The sequence below is a fragment of the Gigantopelta aegis genome, chromosome 9 (assembly GCF_016097555.1).
Source record: "Gigantopelta aegis isolate Gae_Host chromosome 9, Gae_host_genome, whole genome shotgun sequence".
NCBI classification, from domain to species: domain Eukaryota; kingdom Metazoa; phylum Mollusca; class Gastropoda; order Neomphalida; family Peltospiridae; genus Gigantopelta; species Gigantopelta aegis.
Genome location: NC_054707.1, coordinates 21,325,224 through 21,347,631, shown reverse-complemented (window position 1 = coordinate 21,347,631; position 22,408 = coordinate 21,325,224). Strand labels below are relative to the sequence as shown.

General features: G+C 38.4%; 1 protein-coding gene across 1 annotated transcript; it reads left to right on the top strand.

The window, feature by feature from the left end:
- The first annotated feature begins 9,854 nt into the window (after positions 1-9,854).
- Positions 9,855-21,591, top strand: LOC121382176. Its single transcript, XM_041511697.1, has 5 exons — positions 9,855-9,988; positions 12,447-12,602; positions 15,954-16,032; positions 19,280-19,438; positions 20,689-21,591. The coding sequence occupies exons 2-4, from the start codon at positions 12,447-12,449 to the stop codon at positions 19,429-19,431; spliced, it is 387 nt and encodes a 128-aa protein (XP_041367631.1). The 5' UTR covers positions 9,855-9,988; the 3' UTR covers positions 19,432-19,438; positions 20,689-21,591.
- The last annotated feature ends 817 nt before the right edge of the window (positions 21,592-22,408 follow it).

Below are 22,408 nucleotides of genomic sequence, written 5' to 3'. Positions count from 1 at the left end.
AGAGGAAAAGACCGGCCTGGGTGGCGCAGTGGTTAAGTCATCGGACTACAGGCTGGTAGGTACAGGGTTCGCAGCCCGGCACCGGCTCCAACCCAGAGCGAGTTCTTAATGACTCAATGGTTAGGTGTAAGGCCACTACACACTCTTCTCTCTCACTAACCACTAACCATCTAACAACTAACCCATTGTTCTGGACAGATAGCCCAGATAGCTGAGGTGTGTGCCCAGGATAGCGTGCTTGAACCTTAATTGGATATAAGCACGAAAATATGCTGAAATGAAATTATTTTAGGAAAACACACATACGCACCATTTATGTTTCATATAGCCAAAAGTATTTCATTTAGTCCCATTAATACAGTACATTACAGATACAGTACATATGATCTTAAGTGGATACGGGAACCTGTATGGACCTACACGATTGTAGATAAGCTCTTGCAATGAAATTTGCTGTGCCTCTAACTTTCATTTACCACTTATATTAAGAGAAAAGAAAAAAAAACGTTGGTCGTTATGAATACTGACCCTTTGTGTGTTTCTATTAAATAAAATAAACATTGAATTGTGACTTTTTTGCCTGTCTCCGATATACCATCGGCTGGTAGTTGGGTTCTGGATTCTCATCTAAGTAGGCCTACCTGGCCCAACTCACATTTAGTTAACCCTATCATACACAGGTATGTACCTAGAACAGCGGTCTCGATGGTGTCATAGTTCAGCCATCGGACATAAGGCTGGTAGGTACAGGGTTCACAGCCCGATACCGGCTACCACCCAGAGCGAGTTTTAACGACATCATGGGTAGGTGTAAGACCACTACATACTCTTCTCTCTCACTAACCACCAAGAACTGACCACTAAATCACTGTCCTGGACAGACAGCCCTGCTAGCTGATCAGGTGTGTTCCCGGGACTGCGTGCTTGAATCTTAATTGGATATAAGCACGAAAGTGAGTTGGAATTAATTTCAACCGATAACATATTCATAGCCACAAAAGTGACAAAACCGTAGATGATTTAATATGCATCATCATCATTTTCCGGCGGCCAGGGTTCGAATTTTACCACGAAACCGACGGCAAATGTCTTGATTGTCCTTCTTACTTGCTAGTGTCCCAAACATCGGACACTGTCCGACGGCAAAAACAAAATGCCGAGGCGCCCCATCTGGATTGCCACCGTGTACTTCACATACATTTCGTGTTGTATGTATGTAAGATAATAAAATACCATTGGTAATATGATAAAAGGGATCCGTATCCAACAGATTGCATAGGCTAGAGTTCAAGACTCCAGGGTGAAATCATTTTTATCTGAGAAAACTTGATAGATAGTAAGCTTCCTTCGTTCCCTTCATTTGCCTCCAATATGCCTCCAATCTAATTAAAATTAGCTCCACTATTACATGTGGATCTAACAGCAGGCCGTTGGAGCTTATGATCAGTTGACCTTTCATTCGACCAATCAAAACCTTACTTGCAAAATCATGCCAGTGATTTGAAAAGAATTTGAAAACATTCGGGATTATGCCGAGGGTATACGAAATAATTCTGGTGAATTACGAAGTATGCCGGAAACTAATTGCAATATAAAACTTTATATAAAATTCGTTTCAAGACGAAAAAATAAACCGTGATGGCATAGCCATAAAATCTGTTTATACTAGTATACAATCCAGAGTTTATTACTGCACTTTCCCCCCTGTTTTATTAATGTTGAAACAGACCAACAAGTTCGCCTATTACATAAATAGTCTCGCCCGATATTTTTAGAATTCGTATGCTCCCGAATAACGCTTATAAAAGGCGAAGTGTAATTGGTCGATATTTAAATTGTTATTTATAGATGAAATGTCACCTGGACATGGCAGTCCATGGAATGCTGTTAGATCTACTGGCTAAACCCAGTAGAGCTAATTTTAATCAGATTGATATGCCTCGGTACCCTAATGTCTGTTATTAAACCGAAAGCAACATTTACCGAGACCTCTCCCCCCCCCCCCCACACACACACACACACCCAAGAAAATAAAAGAAAATAAAAAAATTCGACCTATGTGAGGGTCACATTAGTTTTTGTTAATGCTATATCTTTTTAACTTTCGTTTGCGACGTACACGTGCATGTAATTTTTTACATGTGAATTTGAGAGTCGTAGTCCTGTGTGGGGTTGGGGCGGGAGGATGTAGCTCTGTGGTACATCGGTCGCCTGATGCGCGATCGATCTAGGATCGATTCCCGTCGGTGGGCCCATTGGGCTATTTCTCGTTCCAGTCGTGGTGAACTGCTGGAACGAGAAATTGCCCAATGGGCCCACCGACGGGGATCGATCCCAGACCGACCGCGCATCGAGCGGGCGCTTTACATATTTCGTGGGTGGTAAGCATCAGAAACACTTCCTCTTCCGCCACCTCTTCCCCAAATAATTATTTTTCGAAGCTACTGTTTCAAGTTGTTTAAAGTAAATTTGTTTTTCACGGAGTGGAAATTACCTTTAATCGGCCTACAGTGTAACACACGTATGCATGGCCATAACGACATATGGACCGCCTTGTGGCAGTCGTATCGTCGGATCTCGGATAGTTTCGTAATCGGTTCGTGTAATCAGCATGAACGTGTCGGGAGTAAACAAAAAAAAGAAAAAAAAGAAGAAGGATATTAAAACACCTTTAAGAGACACGTGCTTTGAAATTTAAAGATCGTTTGAAGTTATCGTCACTGTACAGCGCTGAGCGTTCTTTAGAACGTTTAGTCGGGACTGTCAATAACAATGCGGCATATGCAGCAGTAACCTTTTTTTTCTCTCTCTTTTAAAAAAAACCCAAACACATTAAGCAGTAGACAATAATAATCCTTGAACTGATAGAGCTGGATTTGGCATTTTAATCCAAATGTTGAAAAAGGTAATAATAAAAGTAAAATACATCAATTAAAGAAATAAAATAAACCACTCACCCAGTCACTTACCCCCCCCCCCCCCCCCCCAACAAACAAACAAACAAACAAAAAAAATTAATAATAATAATAAAATTCAAACGTGTGTGTAAAATTATCTGAAACGTCTGCCACAGTGATTTCTGTGCATCTATCAACTTTTTTTCTGTTGTTTTGTTGTTGATAATCTTGGCAACTTTGGTAAAAGAGTCACGTACAGCGCGAGCCTTTTTCTTCTTCTTCGCATGGGTAACTAAGCGACGTTTGCCGCTGAAATGACTCTTGTCTTGTATTTTGTTAAAAAGGTCGACGAAAAGAGAAGATGGAAATCGTTATGTTGTTAATAATTACTTATGAAAGCTAGATACTGTTTTCGTAGACCCTAAAATGCACAGCGTCAACGCTTGTCTATTTATAGAAAAAAGAAGCTAGGTTTACGTCACGTTATGTAGTCAGGAGATTCAATCGGCACGCGCAAACCAAATTAACAAAATGCGTATCTTTGTCGCGTTAAAATTGTTTCGTCGCGCATCTATCGGTCTCCAGTGAACCATACCAAAAGCTAATTATTTTTTATAAAGATTTTTTAACAAAAAGGATAATGTTTGGAAATAAAAGCATATGCTAGGTTACAATTGACGTAATCCTAGGATTTAAGTGGCATTAGTTTAAATTATCCAGGAACATAAAAATGCAATCACCGTCATATGGGCGTTATAGTTATTTATTCTCATGTTAAATTAGATTTTAAGAATTCATGTTGCTCTCATAAAGGCTAATTGCATTAATTATTGTAAAACCTATCAGTCACAAGATTATTTTAACATCAATTTGATATGCCATTATTTAAAATCAGAATGAAAAAAAAAAAATGATGCACTTATAAAATAAAATAAAATTAAAAAAAAAAAAACAAAAACAACAACGTATTCTGAACTGACAACTTATTTTGCATAAAAAAAACACACAAAAGAACCCCCCCCCCTCCAAAAAACAAACAAAAAACACTATAAAAAACCACAAGCACGCACGCGCGCGCGCGCACACACACACACACACACACACACACACACACACTCACTCACTCACACAAACACACCTTCTGTTGAAAGTTCAAACCTCCTTTATTAGAAGAGAGGAAAAACGCAATAACAAACACATTTTGGTAACGTATTATATTTATATTGTCTTAAATATGTTTTAAAGAGAGTTTTGACGACTGTACTTACATATTATTAAAATATTAGTGGCTGTATATTAAACGTGTTTCTGATCGTTCTAATATTTGTACTAGGTTAAATTTCATTATATTTCCTAAAAAAAGATTTTTTCGTACGTACGAAATTATTTGAAGACAAAATCCAATTTGGGCTTCTTACAAATATTAAGAGGACCAGAAACACATTGAATATACAGACACGGATATTCTAAACAAGAAAATATATTTAATATGTAAGTTTAATCGTAGAAATATTTTATTAGTCGGAAACATGTTACAATGCAGCAAACTCGGGAATGTCCCTTTAATACACTAGAAAAAGTAAATACAAAAAGCAAGAAGGGCCTTTGATAACGCATGAGATTTTGAATTATGAATTGTGATTATGAAATAATATATAAATGTTATAATATGTATAACATACCGTAATTTTTAATGTATAAAATTAGGTATATAATGCCTATGTATAAACGTAGATACTAGTATATAACTATGAGATGTGATTATTAGTGTCACATTAGTAAAACTACCCAGCCTCTCAGTAACGAAATAAATATGTGCACGTCCACGTCTGCTCAAAGGTGTCACTCTTCGTCAAGACAGTACCATTACGATTCCATTCCGGTCTGTTTGTCAAGCAAATTACCTGGTATGTTCACCTGTCAATTAGACTCGCCACCTGCTCGCGTGAAAAGGTTTTTACCTCACAAATAGATTCGGCGCTGTGGCCGCTAATTTACCCTCACTTTCTCAATCCCTGCCATAAAGGTGTTGGTAGCTTTGTGGCCAAAGCGTTGTGACAACCGGCTAAGTGAAAACAGATAATTTGGAAGTGTATGTTCGATTATCATCTGGTTGGTTGTTACGGGGAGGAATAGTACTGTTAAAATAAAATAACAAAGAAGTGTTAGTCCACCCATCTTGCCACGAAAACCTGTGCTCATTTAATACAAAACACTCTTCGGTTGTAATTTGTGTGTCAGTTTAATGTACAGCTACAAATTTTCGCTGCATGCATTATTGTGAAAGCCACTAAAGTCGGGTTGTCACGATGCAATTTGCGGCAACAATTAGTAACTTCGAATTGTTTAATCAGTGGGTACTGGGCGTTTCACGCAGTAATTAAAACACTTGGTCTAGTGAAGAAAGGAAGAAATGTTTTATTTAACGACACATGAAACATTAATGATGATGTCTTATTACTGTTATTTAAATTACCTATAAAGTTTGTTCTCTTTAACGACACCACTAGAGCACACTGATGTATTAATCATTGGCTTCTCGGGCGGCGCAGACGTACCACTTTTCAAAGAGGTACGGCATGGCCGTAGCACTTTGTGTGTGTGTGTGGGGGTGGGGGTGGGGGGGGGGAGGGTGGTATATTTGCTATATCTGTGAAAATGTCCTTACGGGTAATTTGAAAGGCGAATCTGGCAACAACGAGCCGTACCACTATGTTTATACACTGTGCCGCCCCTGCTACTGGGTGTCAAACATTTGGTAATTTAGACATATAGTCTTTGAGGGGAAACCCGCTACATTTCGTTTTTCAATTAGTAACAAAGGATCTTTTATATGCACCATCCCAAAAACAGGATTGTACATACCACGGCCTTTGATATACCAGTCATGGTATACTGGCTGGAACGAGAAATAGCCCAAATGGGGCCACCAACGGGGATCGATCCTAGACGGATCCCCCCCCCCCCCTCCCCCCTTATTTAACGGCACCTAAAACATTCAGGAAAAAAGGGAACTGAAACAAACACTTGCAGGTCAGGGTCGTACCAAGAGATAGTGAGGGGGGGACAGTTGCACACCTAGAAAAATACAAAAAAGTGCCTTTTTTTAGTTTAAAAGGGGCCGTTCAGTGCACCACGACTGGTATATCAAAAGACTTGCTACTAATGGGAAAATGTAGTGGGTTTCCTTTCTAAAACTATATGTAAAAATTACCAAATGTTTGACATCCAAAAACCGATGATTAATAAAATAAATTTGCTCTAGTGGTGTCGTTAAAGAAAACAAAAGTTCTTTTTTTAGTTTTAAAGTATCCATTTTGTCTCTCTGGAGATGACGTCTTATTACCGTGTCTGGATTTTGTTTTGTACTGCCGCCCCTACCCCCCTTATTTTAGACTAGGTACGGCCCTGCATACCAAATGCGTTATGTGTGACACTGGATGCATTTCGGAGCCTTTACTATATCATTCATATGGCAGAAGACTACACTGAGACATTAATAACACCCATAGAAAAAACCACAAGCCCCCAGCATAACAACCACTAAATAAATATTAACCATCATAACAGTGTTTTTCATCCTTTATTATGATAGCCCAGTAAGAACCTCCAGGCTATTCTCTTGCACTAAAAAGGTTCCATTTGTGCGGGGTTTTTTGGCACGGAGCTGGCGATAGGGTTGCATCCAAATGTTGGGACCAGGGAAACCTGTGCCCTCCCGAAAAATTCAAGTGCCCTTTTTTAGTATTTGTTTACAATTTTCTTCTTTCTTTTTTTATTTTTTTGAATTGAAGTGCTCTTTTCAGGAGTTGACCCATGTGCTCTTTTGCCCTTTGCCCCTTCCCTAAAATATTTACTGGGCCCGCCCTTAGACGCAGTGTGGGCGCGGAACGCAAAAAAAAAAGAAACCGGACGCATGAAAAAAGCAATTGTATGGTTATGAATAGCAATGATTTCATGTGAGTGTTTTATACGTCCATTTTTCACATATCGCGCCCGCGCAGGGCCAAACATCGTGCTATTACATACAGTTATATTTATAGTCCACTAGACCAGGGCCCTTGTTTATAAACTTTTTAGAAGGAAGGAAGGGAATGTTTTATAAAACGACGCACTCAACACATTTTAATTCACGATTATATGGCGTCGAACATATGGTGAAGGACCACACAGATATTGAGAGAGGAAATCCGCTGTCGCCACTTCGTGGGCGACTTTTCGATTAGCAGCAAGTGATATGTTATATGCACCATCCCACAGACAGGATAACACATACCACGGCCTTTGATATACCAGTCGTGGTGCACTGGCTGGAGCGAGAAATAGCCTAATGGGCCCACCGACGGGGATCGATCCCAGACCGATCGCGCATCAAGCGAACGCTTTACCACTGGGATACGTCCCGCCCATAAACCTTTTAGAGTCCAGACTCAATCTCTAATGACGTCACTCGCATTTCAATTGGCATGGTGTTGTCGTGGCATTAGTGTCTCAGACTCTATTAGAGTCTCGAGTTTTATAAGCACCAGGGCTGACTATGAAAGGTTGAGACGGAAAGAAAGCATAGGATCTGACGATTATACATTTCCCCCATCCCAGCTAACAGGCAAATTAATACATAGTCCCACCCCACCCCTCACCCCCACACACACACCCCAGTTGCTGGCATATTCTCACGCCTATGGAAAGTGACAGCACCTTTCTTTAAAGGGACATTCCTGAGTTTGCTGCTATTTTTAGGATGTTATCGACTAACAGATACTTTTTCCCGGTTGTAATTACAAATCAAATATATATATAAAATATTAGTGTTTGTATATTAAACGAGTTTCTGATCGTCCTAATATTTGTACTAGGTTCAATTTCATTTTATTTCTTAAAATATTTTTTTTTCGTACGTACGAAATTATTGAAGACAAAATCCATATTGGGCTTCTTACAAATATTATGACGATCAGAAACACAATGAATATACAGACACTGATATTCTAAACAAGAAAATATATTTAATATGTAAGTTTAATCGTAAAATAGTTTATTTGTCGGAAATATTTGTAAGAACCCCAAACTGGATTCTGTCTTCAAATAATTTTGTACGTACGAAAAAATAATATTTTAGGAAATAAAATGAAAATTAACCTAGTAAAAATATTAGAACGATCAGAAACACGTTTAATATACAGCCACTAGTATTTTATGTAGAAAAATATAATTGATATGTAATTACAATCGTTATAAAGGATCTGTTAGTTGATAACATCTTAAAAGTTGCAGCAAACTCAGGATTGTCCCTTTAACGTTGAAAAGTGTAATTTTTTGGTCTTAGTGAAAAAAAAAGCTGTATTAATGTGCCCTGTTTTGTTTTGTTTTTTACTACCCTGTTCCCCCACCCTCAATTAGTTTGGAACCAATTAAACTTCAATTAATATTAAACGGCCGAGATACGTTTAATGATGATACCAATAAACAAATATTTGAGCATGTTCACAAATACATGAAACAGACACAACGATTTGACTAAGAAAACTTTTATCTCGTGGTGCGGAATCATTTATTTATTTGTTGTTAATTTTTACTGTTATATTGTTATTACTTAACAGTTGGGCTCTCTGAAATGATAAAATGTTAACAATGAATACTGTTAAATAATCGATTACTTTTATTTCTTTTATTTCCTTTTCTGTCCTTCTGTGTGTGTGTGTGTGTGTGTGCGTGTGTGTGTGTGTGCGTGTGTGCGCGCGCGTGTGTGTGTGTGTGTGCGTGCGCGTGTGTGTGCGTGCGCGCGCGTGTGTGTGCGTGTGTGTGTGTGTGTGTGGATATATTATATGCAATACAATATGTTTTCAATCAAAGTTAGTTTAAGTTAGGCACGGTCATGGGTACTGAGCAGACGCTTACAGATAGTCGTTGCAGCCAGTGCACCACGACTAGAATATCAACGGCCGTGGGATAGTGACGACAGCGGGTTTCTTCTCTCAGTATCTGTGTGGTCCTTAACCATATGTCTGACGCGATATAACCGTAAAATAAAATGTGTTGAGTGCGTCGTTAAAATATAACATTTCTTGTTTTCTTTCTTACAGACAGACAACAATAAACAATTCGTCTGTCTGTCCGCCTGCTTACAGCGTTCTGGCCTGTAATATAAAAAAAAACACTACTCAATCTTATTCAAATCCTTTGCCTTCGTATAGACTTGTTACTGCCTACCATATCAGCCAGCCCCAGACAGATGGATAACACACATTACGGTGTTCAGGTTTCCATTCGGAAAAATATCTCAATGAAAAATTATCATTACAAAAAAAATAAAAAAATAAAAATAAAAAAGACGTATTCACTAAGATATAGCATACAGGTGATAAGATCCCACCAACGAAAGATTATTTAACACATTCATTCAATAAATTGCGCGAGAGGTAAACTTTATGAACGAAACAAGCAGACGCCGTCTACCACATGCTCTTTCTTTTCATTCTCTCCGTTTCGTTTCCTGTGCTAACTATACGAGTTCCTCGGTTGAACAATGTCTGAAGATATTTCATCGAATCCTTGATGCGAATGAAATACATTAACCATTGTCAAACTTCCTCTCCTTTCCCACCATTCTGACTGGGCTTCGTAACTTGCGTCAGATGGTTGGCGGATGAAATCGCGCGTAACTGGGAAGTTCATTCAAGAAAACTAATCTCAATGGGGAAAAGTAGTCCAACAGGCTGTCGAATTTCACACGCATGAATACATTGAATACAGACTGTTACCAGAAAACCGGCTAATGTTTAATAATCGTGTTTGTAATGTGGGATGCTAATTATGTATGCAATGTGTATTAATTACTAATTGCTACTCGAATACGAACACATTTCTGTTACTTCATGAATATTTTTAGTGTAATTGTCTTTTTTCTATATAGAACTATATTGTCCGGCGTAGTAAGAGCGGTTATGTGGCCACAGTTGATGATATAAAATTCTAAACGTCGAATTTTTCTCCACATTCATCCGAAATATTACGTTGTGGTTAAATCTCTGTTTGGTATTCCATTTTTGATATTTTACCCTACTGTGCGGATACTTAGCAGATCTACAAATGTGAGTATTTACAAATAATTGTTGTACATCGCATGTGTTACCAGAGAAACATTTAATATTGTAATTATTATGAAATGCATTTCCAATGCAAATATTTATTTTTTTAAATTTATTTAAATGATCACCGTAGCATTAAATGTTTAATTTAAGCATACATTAATAGTAATTGGGTTATTCCAGAAATGGTCAGATGGAGGGTGGTGGGTAACAATGGGAAGCATAAGATACTGATACAAATGGTTGTCATGGAAGGTAATGCATTATTGTACGATTGTTTGATTTGCAAGAATTGTTTCACATGTTGTTTATGCTAAATTATGTTATTTCATTTTGAATGTAGTGATTTTGCAAACAGTGCATATATCTGTTTGGCATTTTTTGGTTTAGTCCTCTATTCCAACTTTGGAATTCTATTTCTGCGTTTTTATTTTCTTGGACGAATCATTTAAATCTAATCGCTTCTATTAAAATTGTTATTATTTTTTTTTTCGAATAATGCATTTACTTCCTTATTTAGATCTGTTCATTTTTAAAGAATGTATTAAACAATATTTAGGCGGAATAATATATAACTTCCTTGTTGTATCTGTTTATACCAGACGACAGTAAGTTTTCCGGGTAACAGCCATCATCCGCATGTAATTTGCCTCGTGCCTAGTGTGCGATTTTGAATGTTTAAAAATTATTTTATCATCGCCTTGATAATTTATCAAAAGTAGTATATAATGCAATATACTCGACTTGTCTACAGTTTTCTACGTGCTTTTTAATTGTGGTTTTTCGCAGTAGATGTGCAAAATATGTTGTACGTATTGATTCCCGCAGCTGGGAGGGTGGGTTACTGGGTGGCTCGCTAAATAAAACATGTTGTACTTATTCATTTCCGTAGCTGGGAGGGTGGGTCACTGGGTGGCTCGCTTAATTAGATATAGGTTCGCGTACACAACATGAAATTCTACCTAATACCCTGTATACGGTATACAAAAATTATTATTATTTACTGTTTGCTTTTTATATCAGTAGATCTAAATGTGTGTGTGTGTGGTGTGTGTGTGTGTGTGTGTGTGTGTGTGTGTGTGTGTGTGGAGGGTCAGAGCTAGGTAATTGCCTGCCTATACGTGTACTTGTTTAACTGTTTATTTACCTGATCATATGTCTGTTTATCCATCAATATCAGCTCATCCATCGATGAGTGAATGAGTGCGTTAGTGTTAGTCACAACTTAGTGCGGGCTTGAGTAGTGAATTATTGAATTAATGAGTGAGCGAGCGAGTGAACGTAGATCTTGAGTCCCAAAATGGTATCAGGTCGTTTCGCCCTTATTCCCTATCGCCCCGTGTCGTTTCGTCCCCATACCGGTTCGTTTCGCCCTCTATACAGGGTCGTTACGCCCTCATGTTTATGTTTGTGAATGATGAATAAATTTGTTTACGTGACTCTAGTTGCAAATCAGATATAGGTTATCAGTTTGTAACCTTTTATCAACCATAAACACCATTTATATGTATATGTTATTATGTGCAATATTTTAAAGAACCCCTCCCCTCACACCATCCCAGTTCCTACGGGCCTGATGTATTTTATATTAATAAGTACAAAGACTAGCCTACACAATGATATTGTCGATAGGACATATTAGTTATAAAGTGTTTTGGTGTGTGTGTGTGTGGGGGGGGGGGGGGGGGCGCTTTTCTGCAAATTTGCTAAATTGGCCTCTGTAATATCCATTGACGTGTCATGTTTACATCTATGCTGAAGAAGATTTATGATAAAATATTAAAAGGACCATTTGCTTCAGTTTACATTTAAATACATGCAGTTTTCTGCTGTCTGCCATTTTTATTTTTTTTATGGAATACTCTTCAAGTGGGGTGAAAATCAATGATCTCTTGTGGTATCTTTAAACATTTTAAACAATCAAATAATATTATTAATAATAATAAAATAATATGACGTCATCACATTTGTATTTATATCATAACATGTTATTACATTCAACGGTTGTTAGATTAAGTCATATCCTTTCACCCCTCTTGTAGAATATTCCATAAAAAGTCAGAATGGCAGCCGGCACAAAATTACATGCTTTTTGCCCTATGCGATCTCGGCGAAGTCGATACAGGTGACATGGTTATCATCTAGTATGTGGAATCCATGCCATTGTAATTGTTTTTTCAAGATTTCTGTCTGGACAAAATGTGGGTAAAATCTAACGAAAAATAAAGGTAGGAGCAATTTTTTTAACCTCTCTTTTTTTTTCGATTTTTTTTTTCCCGCCCACATGTTACTCTAACTGCAACACCGATTTTGAAAAAAAACAAAAACAACCTCGAACAGCTGATCACGAAGTTATCAGCTGGTTCGTTTCTCACTCGTTTTGTTTGTGTTTCATCTGTGATTGCCGTTTGTATTCAATTAAACATTTTTACGAGACCATTCTTTGATTTTTATCCAACAGATGCTCGATGTACGAACAGGTTCCCACGGACCGTCCGCTCGCCGTCAGATGGCGCAAAAGTGCATACGTCGTTACGCTCGAATGCAGAGGAAACACGCTTACAGAAGACTGAGGGAAATAGTGCCGTCAGTGGCCAAAAAAGAAAAAGCGTCAAAGGTAAAAACACTGGCAGTAGTTATTAAAGACTTCAGGGCCTTTCCTAGTGGAGGATAGGGGCCAGTTACACGCACACGCACGCACGCACACACACACCACACACACACAAAATATAAAGGGAAAAGTTCTTATCTTAGCGATTACTGTGTTCTGCTGATTTTTTTTTTTTTTTTTTTTTTTTTTTTTTTTTCTAATTATATTAGACTAGGTACAGAACAGTACAGTACAAAGAATGTTTAGGGCGTGTTCGTTTGTGAGGTTTGATGTTAATCCATCATCCGCAGCGCTTTACATAAGATCTATGGCGGGTCCAGAAAGATCTGGAATTCAACGGATTTATAATCTATTTAGGGACGGTCCATAAATATCGATGTGCTTCACAATCCGAACAATGTTCGGAAGGGGGGGGGGGGGGGGGGAGGGGGTAAAAGCCATGTTCGGATTGCTTTTCAGGTAAAACATCGGCCCATCGAAGGTCAATGTTTCGTACACATTATATCAATGTTTTTATGTTAGGATTAGGGGAGGGGGGGAGGGGGTCAAACCCAATCCTAACATTGTTAGGATTATGAAAACCATTGACATTTATGGACCGTCCCTTACGTTAAATATATATATATATATAAACAAAGGCAGCGAAGTTATGTCCTTTGGTTTGCGTTTTAAGGGTAGAAAAGTATAGGAGATACCCGCGTATGTCTATATTGAAATGAAAACACCAAATCAAAAATCCCATTGCAGTGTGTTTTAGAAATCAATAACATAATTCTGTCCAAATTCTCAGCTCCCCCCTCCCCCCAACCTTCAAAACAAAAGGAAGCAAATATTTGGAATACTTGGTTATAATTACTTTTGCTCGTGTTCTGCCGAAACATGGGGTGGCGCTTATCTGACACCCACACCAGTTGGTGGTTCTGGTGGTAGGTGCTGACAAGTTTACGATCGTCAAAAGAAAAGAGAGAGAGAGCTCGTGACATTTGGCGTCCCGCTCGTGTCAGCTGAAGACCACAGTTGGCGCTGATGCGTCCCCTGGAGACTGTCATAGAGAAAACAGCACCGAGTCATTAACGTTCCGCCGCGTGTGCGTCACGCTTGACTGATCCCCTTCATAACGATCTTCGCAGGTAGTGTCGTTACTTGCGAGAGACCGCCTTTAAATGTCTAATGGGGAATCCCAACCGTGCAAAATCAGATTGGTTAACGGTATCATTGCGCACAGTGTGAAATACGAACTACGTAGGATGCGCGTATTGTCTTCCTCAGCAAGTGTTCCGGCATAAAGCAGACGACAATATGTACAGTTTGCGAGTATTTATGGCTTGTGAGACTTTAGCCATCCTGACAGTATAATTATGTTGGAAACCACACTGACAGTATAATTATGTTGGGAACACGAGTCGTTTTACTGTCTTTGAGTTTGTGCACGTGCATGACACAGGATTTAGACCTCTGTCTCTTAGGTTAATTAGTAATAATTTCAATTTTCGCGGTAATGGTAACTGTTTTGTATTTTTTGCTATTTTTGTATTGTTTACTACTGCTTTTGATATTAATTCATTATTTGTTGTATGTCTTGATATTGTTTAGTTAATGGCTTGTGAAAAGAAACATATATAGGCCTAAATACAATTTTTTAAAAACGTGTTTTGTTTTAATTATGTACCGAGTTTGATTAATTGAAAACATTTGTACATGCACTTAACGCCAGAGGCTGGATTTTCAAAACCGGTTTTTCTTAAACGCAGGTATTTAAACATTGTAGATACATGTAGCTACTCGCGTATAATACAAAACAGGTTTGTAAATTCGGCTTTTTATTTTGAAACTACACGAGTCACGAGGTTATTTTCGTGGTTTTATCCGATTAGGTTTCATGCGCTCAGCTCTGTAGCAATTCCAAACTATCCTTAGCCCGCCATTAACCCCCTTTCTCTTTTCGTTTTGGATATGTTTTTACTTTTACCCAAAACGTGCGTGTTTGAACCATAATTGAATGTATATGTACCTACCTGTGTCCATGTAGGGAAACACGTGATGGCTTTTCCTATTAGCTAGTGGCCGTATAGCACGTACCATGGCCTTTGATATACCAGTTGTGGAGTGCTGGCAAATGTGTGTGGTTTTCTCCCCACTGAATCAAACACGACATTGTGTGTGTGTGTGTGTGTGCGCGTGTGTGTGTGTGTGCGTGTGTGTGTGTAGAAGCTTGCATTTGGGCACGAATTCGTTTTCGTGTTTACGGTTCAAGCACGCTGTCCTGAGCACACACACACACACACACACACACACACACACACACACATCAGCTATCTGGACTGTGTCCAGGACGGTGGGCTAGTTGTTGTTAGTGGTTAGTGAGAAAGAAGTCGGTGTAGTGGACATACACCTACCCATTGATTTGTTAAACTCGCTCTGGGTGGTAGCCGGTTCCGGGATACGAATCCAGTACCTACAAGCCTTATGTCCGATGACTTAACCACTAAATCAGCGAGGTTGGTGTACCAATTCATGTGACCAGTTCGGTACTTGCCAGCCTTAGGTCGTGTTCACTGCTCTTTTTCTAATTTCACTTACTAATTATAAATAAACACACGATCAGCGAATGCATTTAAACTTTTAAGTGTAAAGAATATATAATGACCCCGTATACAAATCAACACCATCGATTATGATATGAAGGTACCTTGTATACATTTATAAATTTTCATTAAGCGTATAAAAATAAACACATATCTAATGGAGAAAAACAAAGAAGAAAACGAAAATAGAAGGAATTGCATCTAAAGACAAGGAAGAAAGGAAGGAAGGAAGGAAATGTTTTATTTAACGACGCGCTCAACACATTTTATTTACGGTTATATGACGTCAGACATATGGTTAAGGACCACACAGGTATTGAGAGAGGAAAGCCGCTTTCGCTACTTCATATGGGCTACTGGAACTGGAACTATTTTCTCGTGCCCCTATCCATATATGGTTCAGGCACGCCCACCATGGATCCATGTTCCACGGTTCCATGGCGGGAGGTATGGGCTACTATTCAGTTAGCAGCAAGGGACCTTTTATATGCACCATCCCACAAACAGGATAGTACATACCACGGCTTTTGTTACACCAGCTGTGGAGCACTGGCTGGAACGAGAAATAGCCTCTAAAGACAAATGTTTGACATCCAATAGCCGATGATTAATAAATCTGTGTGTTCTAGAGGTGTCGTTAAACAAATCAAACTTTAACTTTTAACAGAAGACAGGTCACATCCAACCTAGGTATTAGACTCTTCACTTTTACGTTTTAAAATTTGTATTTTATTTGTTACATTTATTTAACAGACCTGATTTTATTTTGTAGGTGACGATAGTGGAAGAAGCTGTGAAATACATAGACATTCTACACGAGAGGTTTATGAAGAGGTTTAACAGTCCTGATGGTGAGATTCAGAATAATAGTATACCCTTTAGCATTGTCGAAAAATAATATTAAATTTGAAAAACAGCTCAAAAGTTTGGTTTTAAATGCTGTATTTGTGAACAAATTAATAGAAATAATTTTGAGTAGGCCCTATTCTACAAATTTGTGTATTGGGTGATTTTTTAATCATTGTTATAGGATGCGAAAAATTTGTTTCTAAAATGGAAATTAAGCAAAATATATTTTTGAAATTCAGTTGTTTTCTTTTTTCATCTGTTTTATCGGGTGTTTTTTTTAATCCATCATTGATTTTATTTTTCAATAAAATTCCAATCTCAAAGGTCGCAATTATTTTCTTTGTTATGGACCACAATAACCCTAAGACCACCTTCTATACTGTATTTGTTTTACTTTTAAATTATTTTAAATATTACATCTTTAAACTAGCAATTATTGGGTAATCTAATCGCTAAACTGTTTGACAACAAATAAACACGAACACGTCACGCCTGAAATAACCTACCCACAGCCGACATGACACGAACGGCCGACAACATTCCTGTCGTCTTAACGGACTTTTAAATGAGATCTGTTTACACGTAACTCTCGATTTTTCCTGTGGGGGTCATTCAATCGGGTAACATAATTTTAACCCGTCAAGATTCCCATGGCGTTCAAGTGAGGTATTGTACCCCCTTCTTATGTCGAGGCAGGAACGAGCCATGTGAAAGTCCCAGCCCTGAATGCCGCGAAGAGCCGCGAAAAGCCCAACAGATGGCGATGTTGCGTTAATCAGTGACTACCTGCATACTTTCCCACGCCGGTCGCTAACAGACGGGGCGGTCGACCACCTGAGCTTTAAAACCTCTCTCGCACCGAAAAGTTTAGGAGAGATTTTGCTTTGATTTTTTTCCTTTCTGTTGTTTACGTAAAATAGTTAACTGTCCCATCTGTTGCCACGCGAAGTAATCCACCTTGCGTTTTCCCACGAGCGACCGACCGACATGTCGCTTCGAAAAACGTCAGTTTGTTCGCTTTAAACTACATATCATTATTCGAGCATTAAATCCGTAATAATGTTTTCATGGCTATTAATTTTATTTCTTTATATTTAAAAATCCATCAGCGTCACACAAAAAACTTAAAGTGAATACAATAGCTATTGCTAGGAATCTCAATGAGGTACTCAGGTTGCTATTATTATCATTAATTATGGCATTCATAGTGTTGAGTAGAAATGTGAGTATGAATTTAATACAATGAATGATATGATCTTATATGATATTAATCACATGATTAATGCAAACATGTCGAGCTATACACAAAGCAAGATGGTTTAAAAAATAAATAATTAAAGATGTTTTAATACATGATATGCAAATAAATAGACTTTAGTTTAGTTTGACCTTTTAATATGTAGGGAAGTCTGTTCAACAACAGCCTTGTTTGTTGTTTATTTAGCGACTATGGGCTATCTGACATCATATATCTAGATCTATAAAGAGAAGAAACCCGCTTCTACAATGGTATAGAGTACTGTTATTAACAATTAACAGCAATGGGTTGTATTTTATGGTCCTTCCCTAAAAGAAATGATAGCACATCTCTCTCTCTTTCTCTCTCTCTCTCTCTCTCTCTCTCTCTCTCTCTCTCTCTCTCTCTCTCTCTCTCTCTCTCTCTCTCTCTCTCTCTCTCTCTCTCTCTCTCTCTCTCTCTCTCTCTCTCTCTCTCTCGCTCTTGGTATGATTAGATATGGTCAGAATGGTTTTAACTGATACTGGTCACCGAACATTTATGAACTACAAATAAAAGCCAGAAGGTGCGTTATGACAGAGCGATTTGTCATACAAATTTATAACAAAATCAAATTGTATTATGAGGACACCTATGTCATATGTTTTGGTGGAGCATTACAACTTGTAAAAAGGATCATAACCGTTACAACATACTAGTATTCTTTCTTCTTTCTTTTTTCAAAAACCGTGACCAAATCCAAACCGACGACAGAGATCGTTACTGCAAGTCGTGCCGTTTGAACGCACATTAGGACTAGTAGGGTGGCCCATCCGTTCCCCGTCGTAGACCGAAACTCGGCCGGGTGACTCACACCTCGACTTAAAAAAACATCATTGTTGAACGTGCGATATGATAGATATTTAAAGAGCTATTATGTGATAATATATCGCCCGATTACGTGCCGGTGCGGTGTTTACCGGCTAGTGTAGCGCACACAACAGCATCCTGTAGCTTACATACACCGATGTAAGTCGTACGTAACGCGATACAGGGTCGCCACGAAGTCATGGCCGCAGTTTAAAGACAGGGGGAGAATGGCATGAGTCAGGTGGCTTTAGTTAACTGTGAAGATATACTACGTGCACTTTTCATATTAATGCACGTGTCGAAAAGCATTTGCACGTGTGATTTTTAAATTTTATTTGGGTTTTTTTTGTAAGAAAGTACCTTCTGCAGCAATGCGCGCGTCACGAGTTTCCGAAATGAATCATTTGTCACCATGGCGCGATAATTTTCTCGTAATGTGTCATACTTGTGAATATTATGTCGTGAAAACTCGTCAGAGCTCACGTAGCAAACGGCGTTAATCGTCCGTACCCTACAATTATGGCCCCAGAAATGCGTCACAAGATACGTTTGTCTTCTGTGTTTACAGTATGTTCTTCCTCAACCCCTCTTTGGAAATTATGTCTACCGAGGGACGTGCTTTATAAACTTTATTAACTTACTTAATATTTACAAACCATTTAGGAACCACAGCAATTACTAAAAAAAACCTTCATATATGTATGTTATGTTTCCTTTCAAACTTTGGGAGCGAGACGTAGCCCAGTGGTAAAGCGCTCGCTTGATACGCGGTCGGTTTGGGATCGATCCCAGTAAGTGTCCCATTGGGCTATTTCTCGCTCCAGCCAGTGCACCACGACTGGTACATCAAAGGCCGTGGCATATGCTATCCTGTCTGGGATGGTGCATATAAAAGATCCCTTGCTGCTAATCGAAAAGAGTAGCCCATGAAGTGGCAACAGCGGGTTTCCTCCCTCAGTATCTGTGTGGTCCTTAACCATATGTCCGACGCCATATAACCGTAAATAAAATGTGTTGAGTGCGTCGTTAAATGAAACATTTCCTTCCTTCCTTCCAAACTTTGAATGTTATTGTCTCAGAAACATCTAATGACAATAATGTTAAGATCAAACGTTGTACGTTAACATTCTTTTAAAACTACTCTTTTTTTGTTGTTGTTACAGACATGGATAGCGTTAAAAAGATGGTTCTCACGTTAATGCTGCAGAAAGAATCAGAAGATCGTTCGGTGACGTCACACGCACAACTTCCGGTTCCTCGTAAGACAGCGTCACAACGACCTGCGGAAGTTTCGGTTCATAAACGAGCCCATTAACAACGAGGTAAGACAAAATTGGACAATTTTCATACGCTGTAAATGTTTTGTATAGATTTCACGATTTTTTTGGTAAGTTTAACACAGTTTTTCTAGGAACCCGCTTCATTTTTCTCCACTAACAGCAAGGGTCCGAAGGGATCTTTTATATGCATTTCCACCATAAACAGGACAACACTTACCACGGCCTATGATATATACTAGTCGTGAGACGCTGGTTCAGTGCATTCGACGAGTGGGTTCGATTCGATGGCCACAACACCTCAGGCGAGCGCTCTACCAACTGAGCTAAATCCAAATCCGCTCTGTTCGAAACTTGAACAGAAAAAAGCCTTAAGTAGATCCTTGAATATCTTGACAGTATATTTTATATGGGTAGAACATGTTTTTCTTTTGATAACTATGCATAATGAGTAAGTATTTAAAGGCGCGGAAAGACGATAAACCTCAGTGGTTGTGTATCAGTTACGACATCATAAGATACTTGAGAATGATATAACAAAGACACGTGACTTACCAGTAATGCATACCTGTCATTTTATCTGAGTATCCGTTCTAAACTAGCACCAATTTGATATTTCAGCAAAGCTCCAGATTAGATTAATATTTCACAGAATGACCTAAGTGCGAAGATTTCTACCCCAAATAACAAGCGTTTAAGAGATTGTACTTAGAGATATTTGTAACACGACATTCAATAATGTCAAATGTTTTGCAAACCGACGAACACAATTTCCATGAGTTTAAGGCTTCTACACATGGGATGAAAAATGTTAGCTTTCAATCCATGTGGAATTTCACAACAGGAAGAAAGTAACATGTAACAGTCTTTTGTGTGAAAATCTCCTGTTGGTAACTAGTAAAAAAAAAAGAAACAGAAAAAGAAAGAAGAAGAAGAAAACAAATAACAAAAAACAAAACAAAACAAAACAAAAAACAAGAACAAAAATCTGGTAACTGTATCTCAATTGAAAGAACTGTAGTAGCCATATCGCAATTGAGAGAAATGGTTCGAATGTTTTTAGAGGATTTGTTGCATTTAAATAGATTATTTTAAAGTTCAAAGTCCCTTTCCTGTCCTGGACAGAGGAGCCGGCTGAGGCCGGCACCTGTGCCCATGACAGGCGTGCGCTAAAACAGCTTGCTCTGAATGTGCACGTTAAACCCCATGACCTGACCTGACCTAAGTTCAAAGTATTTTTTATCAACATGTTTTCCATGTATATAGTGGCATACAACTATTCCTTTTCTTTCTAGATTTCCCAACGAATCGATTTCTACCAGATATCTGTCAAAGATATTGCCATAACAGTGCCATACTTCTATTCTGCGACCGTCTACGATGTGCCGCCGCGTGATGGAAGAGTGAAAGTCTTCAGTGAAAAACTTTTACAAGTGTTGCAATCATCTGATGACGCTCGTTTTAGACATCAGTCCGAGTAACACATCTCTTTCTGGATGTATCACAGACGATGTGGGCAGAGGGATGGATGTTGAGCCAGAATACTTTGTTATATGCAGAACACATTGCTTCCGCCCTAATAATATATTTTACATTCCATATCAACAGTCGCTTACAGTGAAATTTACCCTACCCTTAGACATCTTTGTCAAGATGGTTTGGTTGTGTTATATTTAAAACAAAAAAAACTTTACGTGGTACATAAAGGAACAGCAGTTGTTTTATTTGGGACCAAACATTTTATTTTTAATGGTTGGCCTACTGTTCCGTTTCCTGAACAAGAGAATTATAATGTATATGCACTGCATAGGCATGCTGTGATTTGAAAGATTCTTGTCAGTTGAGAACGTATAAATATTAATGTCCGTGCTTCGTCCTAAGGGATGTCACAGAAATTATTTCACGTTAGAAAGATCGAAGGTATACAGCGTTTTAAATGGTTATTAAGCTTTCTGTTGGATTTTTCTTAGCATGTTATCTTTTTCATAATACGTTCTATCAAAACTGCTTAAAGGCATATTGCCACAGACCACTGACCTATTTAATGATCTAACAGAGTATTAACTGAACAAGAATAATTTAATTTGTCCCTAAATGTACTTTATTCAACCATCTTCATAACCACCATACTCCATTTATTAATGACATTTAGTAAAAAAATAATTGAATTATGGCAAAAACTAAAATTGCCGAGAGGGATGACATGAATTTCACTGCATCGTGGTTCAGTTAAGGTAATGCGATAGCTAGATTTGGTTTCCAACAGTTAATGTAATTTTTATTTATTATCCATTTTTAGAGAAATAAGGTCCTTAAATCTGTGACAGTATGCCTTTAATAGGTATTTAACTGGGTTGGGTTTTTTTTACCACCAGTCCTAAAGAAAATTCTGAATTGTGACATTCCTGGTTGTAAACTCATATTGCAAGTTCCGATTTTAATAGGGAGTTTATTATCATCAGAGTTGGCTGCGTTGCCATTGGTCAATATTATTGTGAACTGACGTCACAGTGCTCACAACTGTCATGGAGTGACATTACATTGCCAATATTATTGTGATATTTGTACATATATATTTTTTTAATTTTTATATTTGCTTATGTATACACTATTTCATGCATTAAAAACTTTTATTAACATGTTTTATTTGTTACTGTTGTTGGTATTACTAATATTATAACCCACTCATGGTGCACATCTCTATAAACTCAAAGTGGTAACAACACCTTATTGCCACTGTAACACTGAACCCCAAATTCCAGAGCATGTACTGCAAAGATGTTCAACATATGACAGTATAAGAGAAAACATCTGGCCACAATCCAGCCCCCGCCTGCTACCGATCCCGGTCGGACTGCTGGTGCTCCCTTGCACCTGCCAGTGCAGGCGGTCCCTCCTTCCCCCCCCCCCCCCCCCCCCAACTTTCTGTATTGGACGACAGAGCTTGCTCCGCAAGCACTTGCGCACACGACAGGCGTGCGCTACAACAGATTGCTCTGAATGTGCACGTTAAAC

Coding starts and splice junctions, on each gene's coding strand:
- LOC121382176 (XM_041511697.1), top strand. CDS start 12,447: ATGCTCGATGTACGAACAGGTTCCCACGGACCGTCCGCTCGCCGTCAG. Junction 12,603..15,953: donor AAAAAGAAAAAGCGTCAAAG/GTAAAAACACTG, acceptor TTTATTTTGTAG/GTGACGATAGTGGAAGAAGC. Junction 16,033..19,279: donor GAGGTTTAACAGTCCTGATG/GTGAGATTCAGA, acceptor TTGTTGTTACAG/ACATGGATAGCGTTAAAAAG.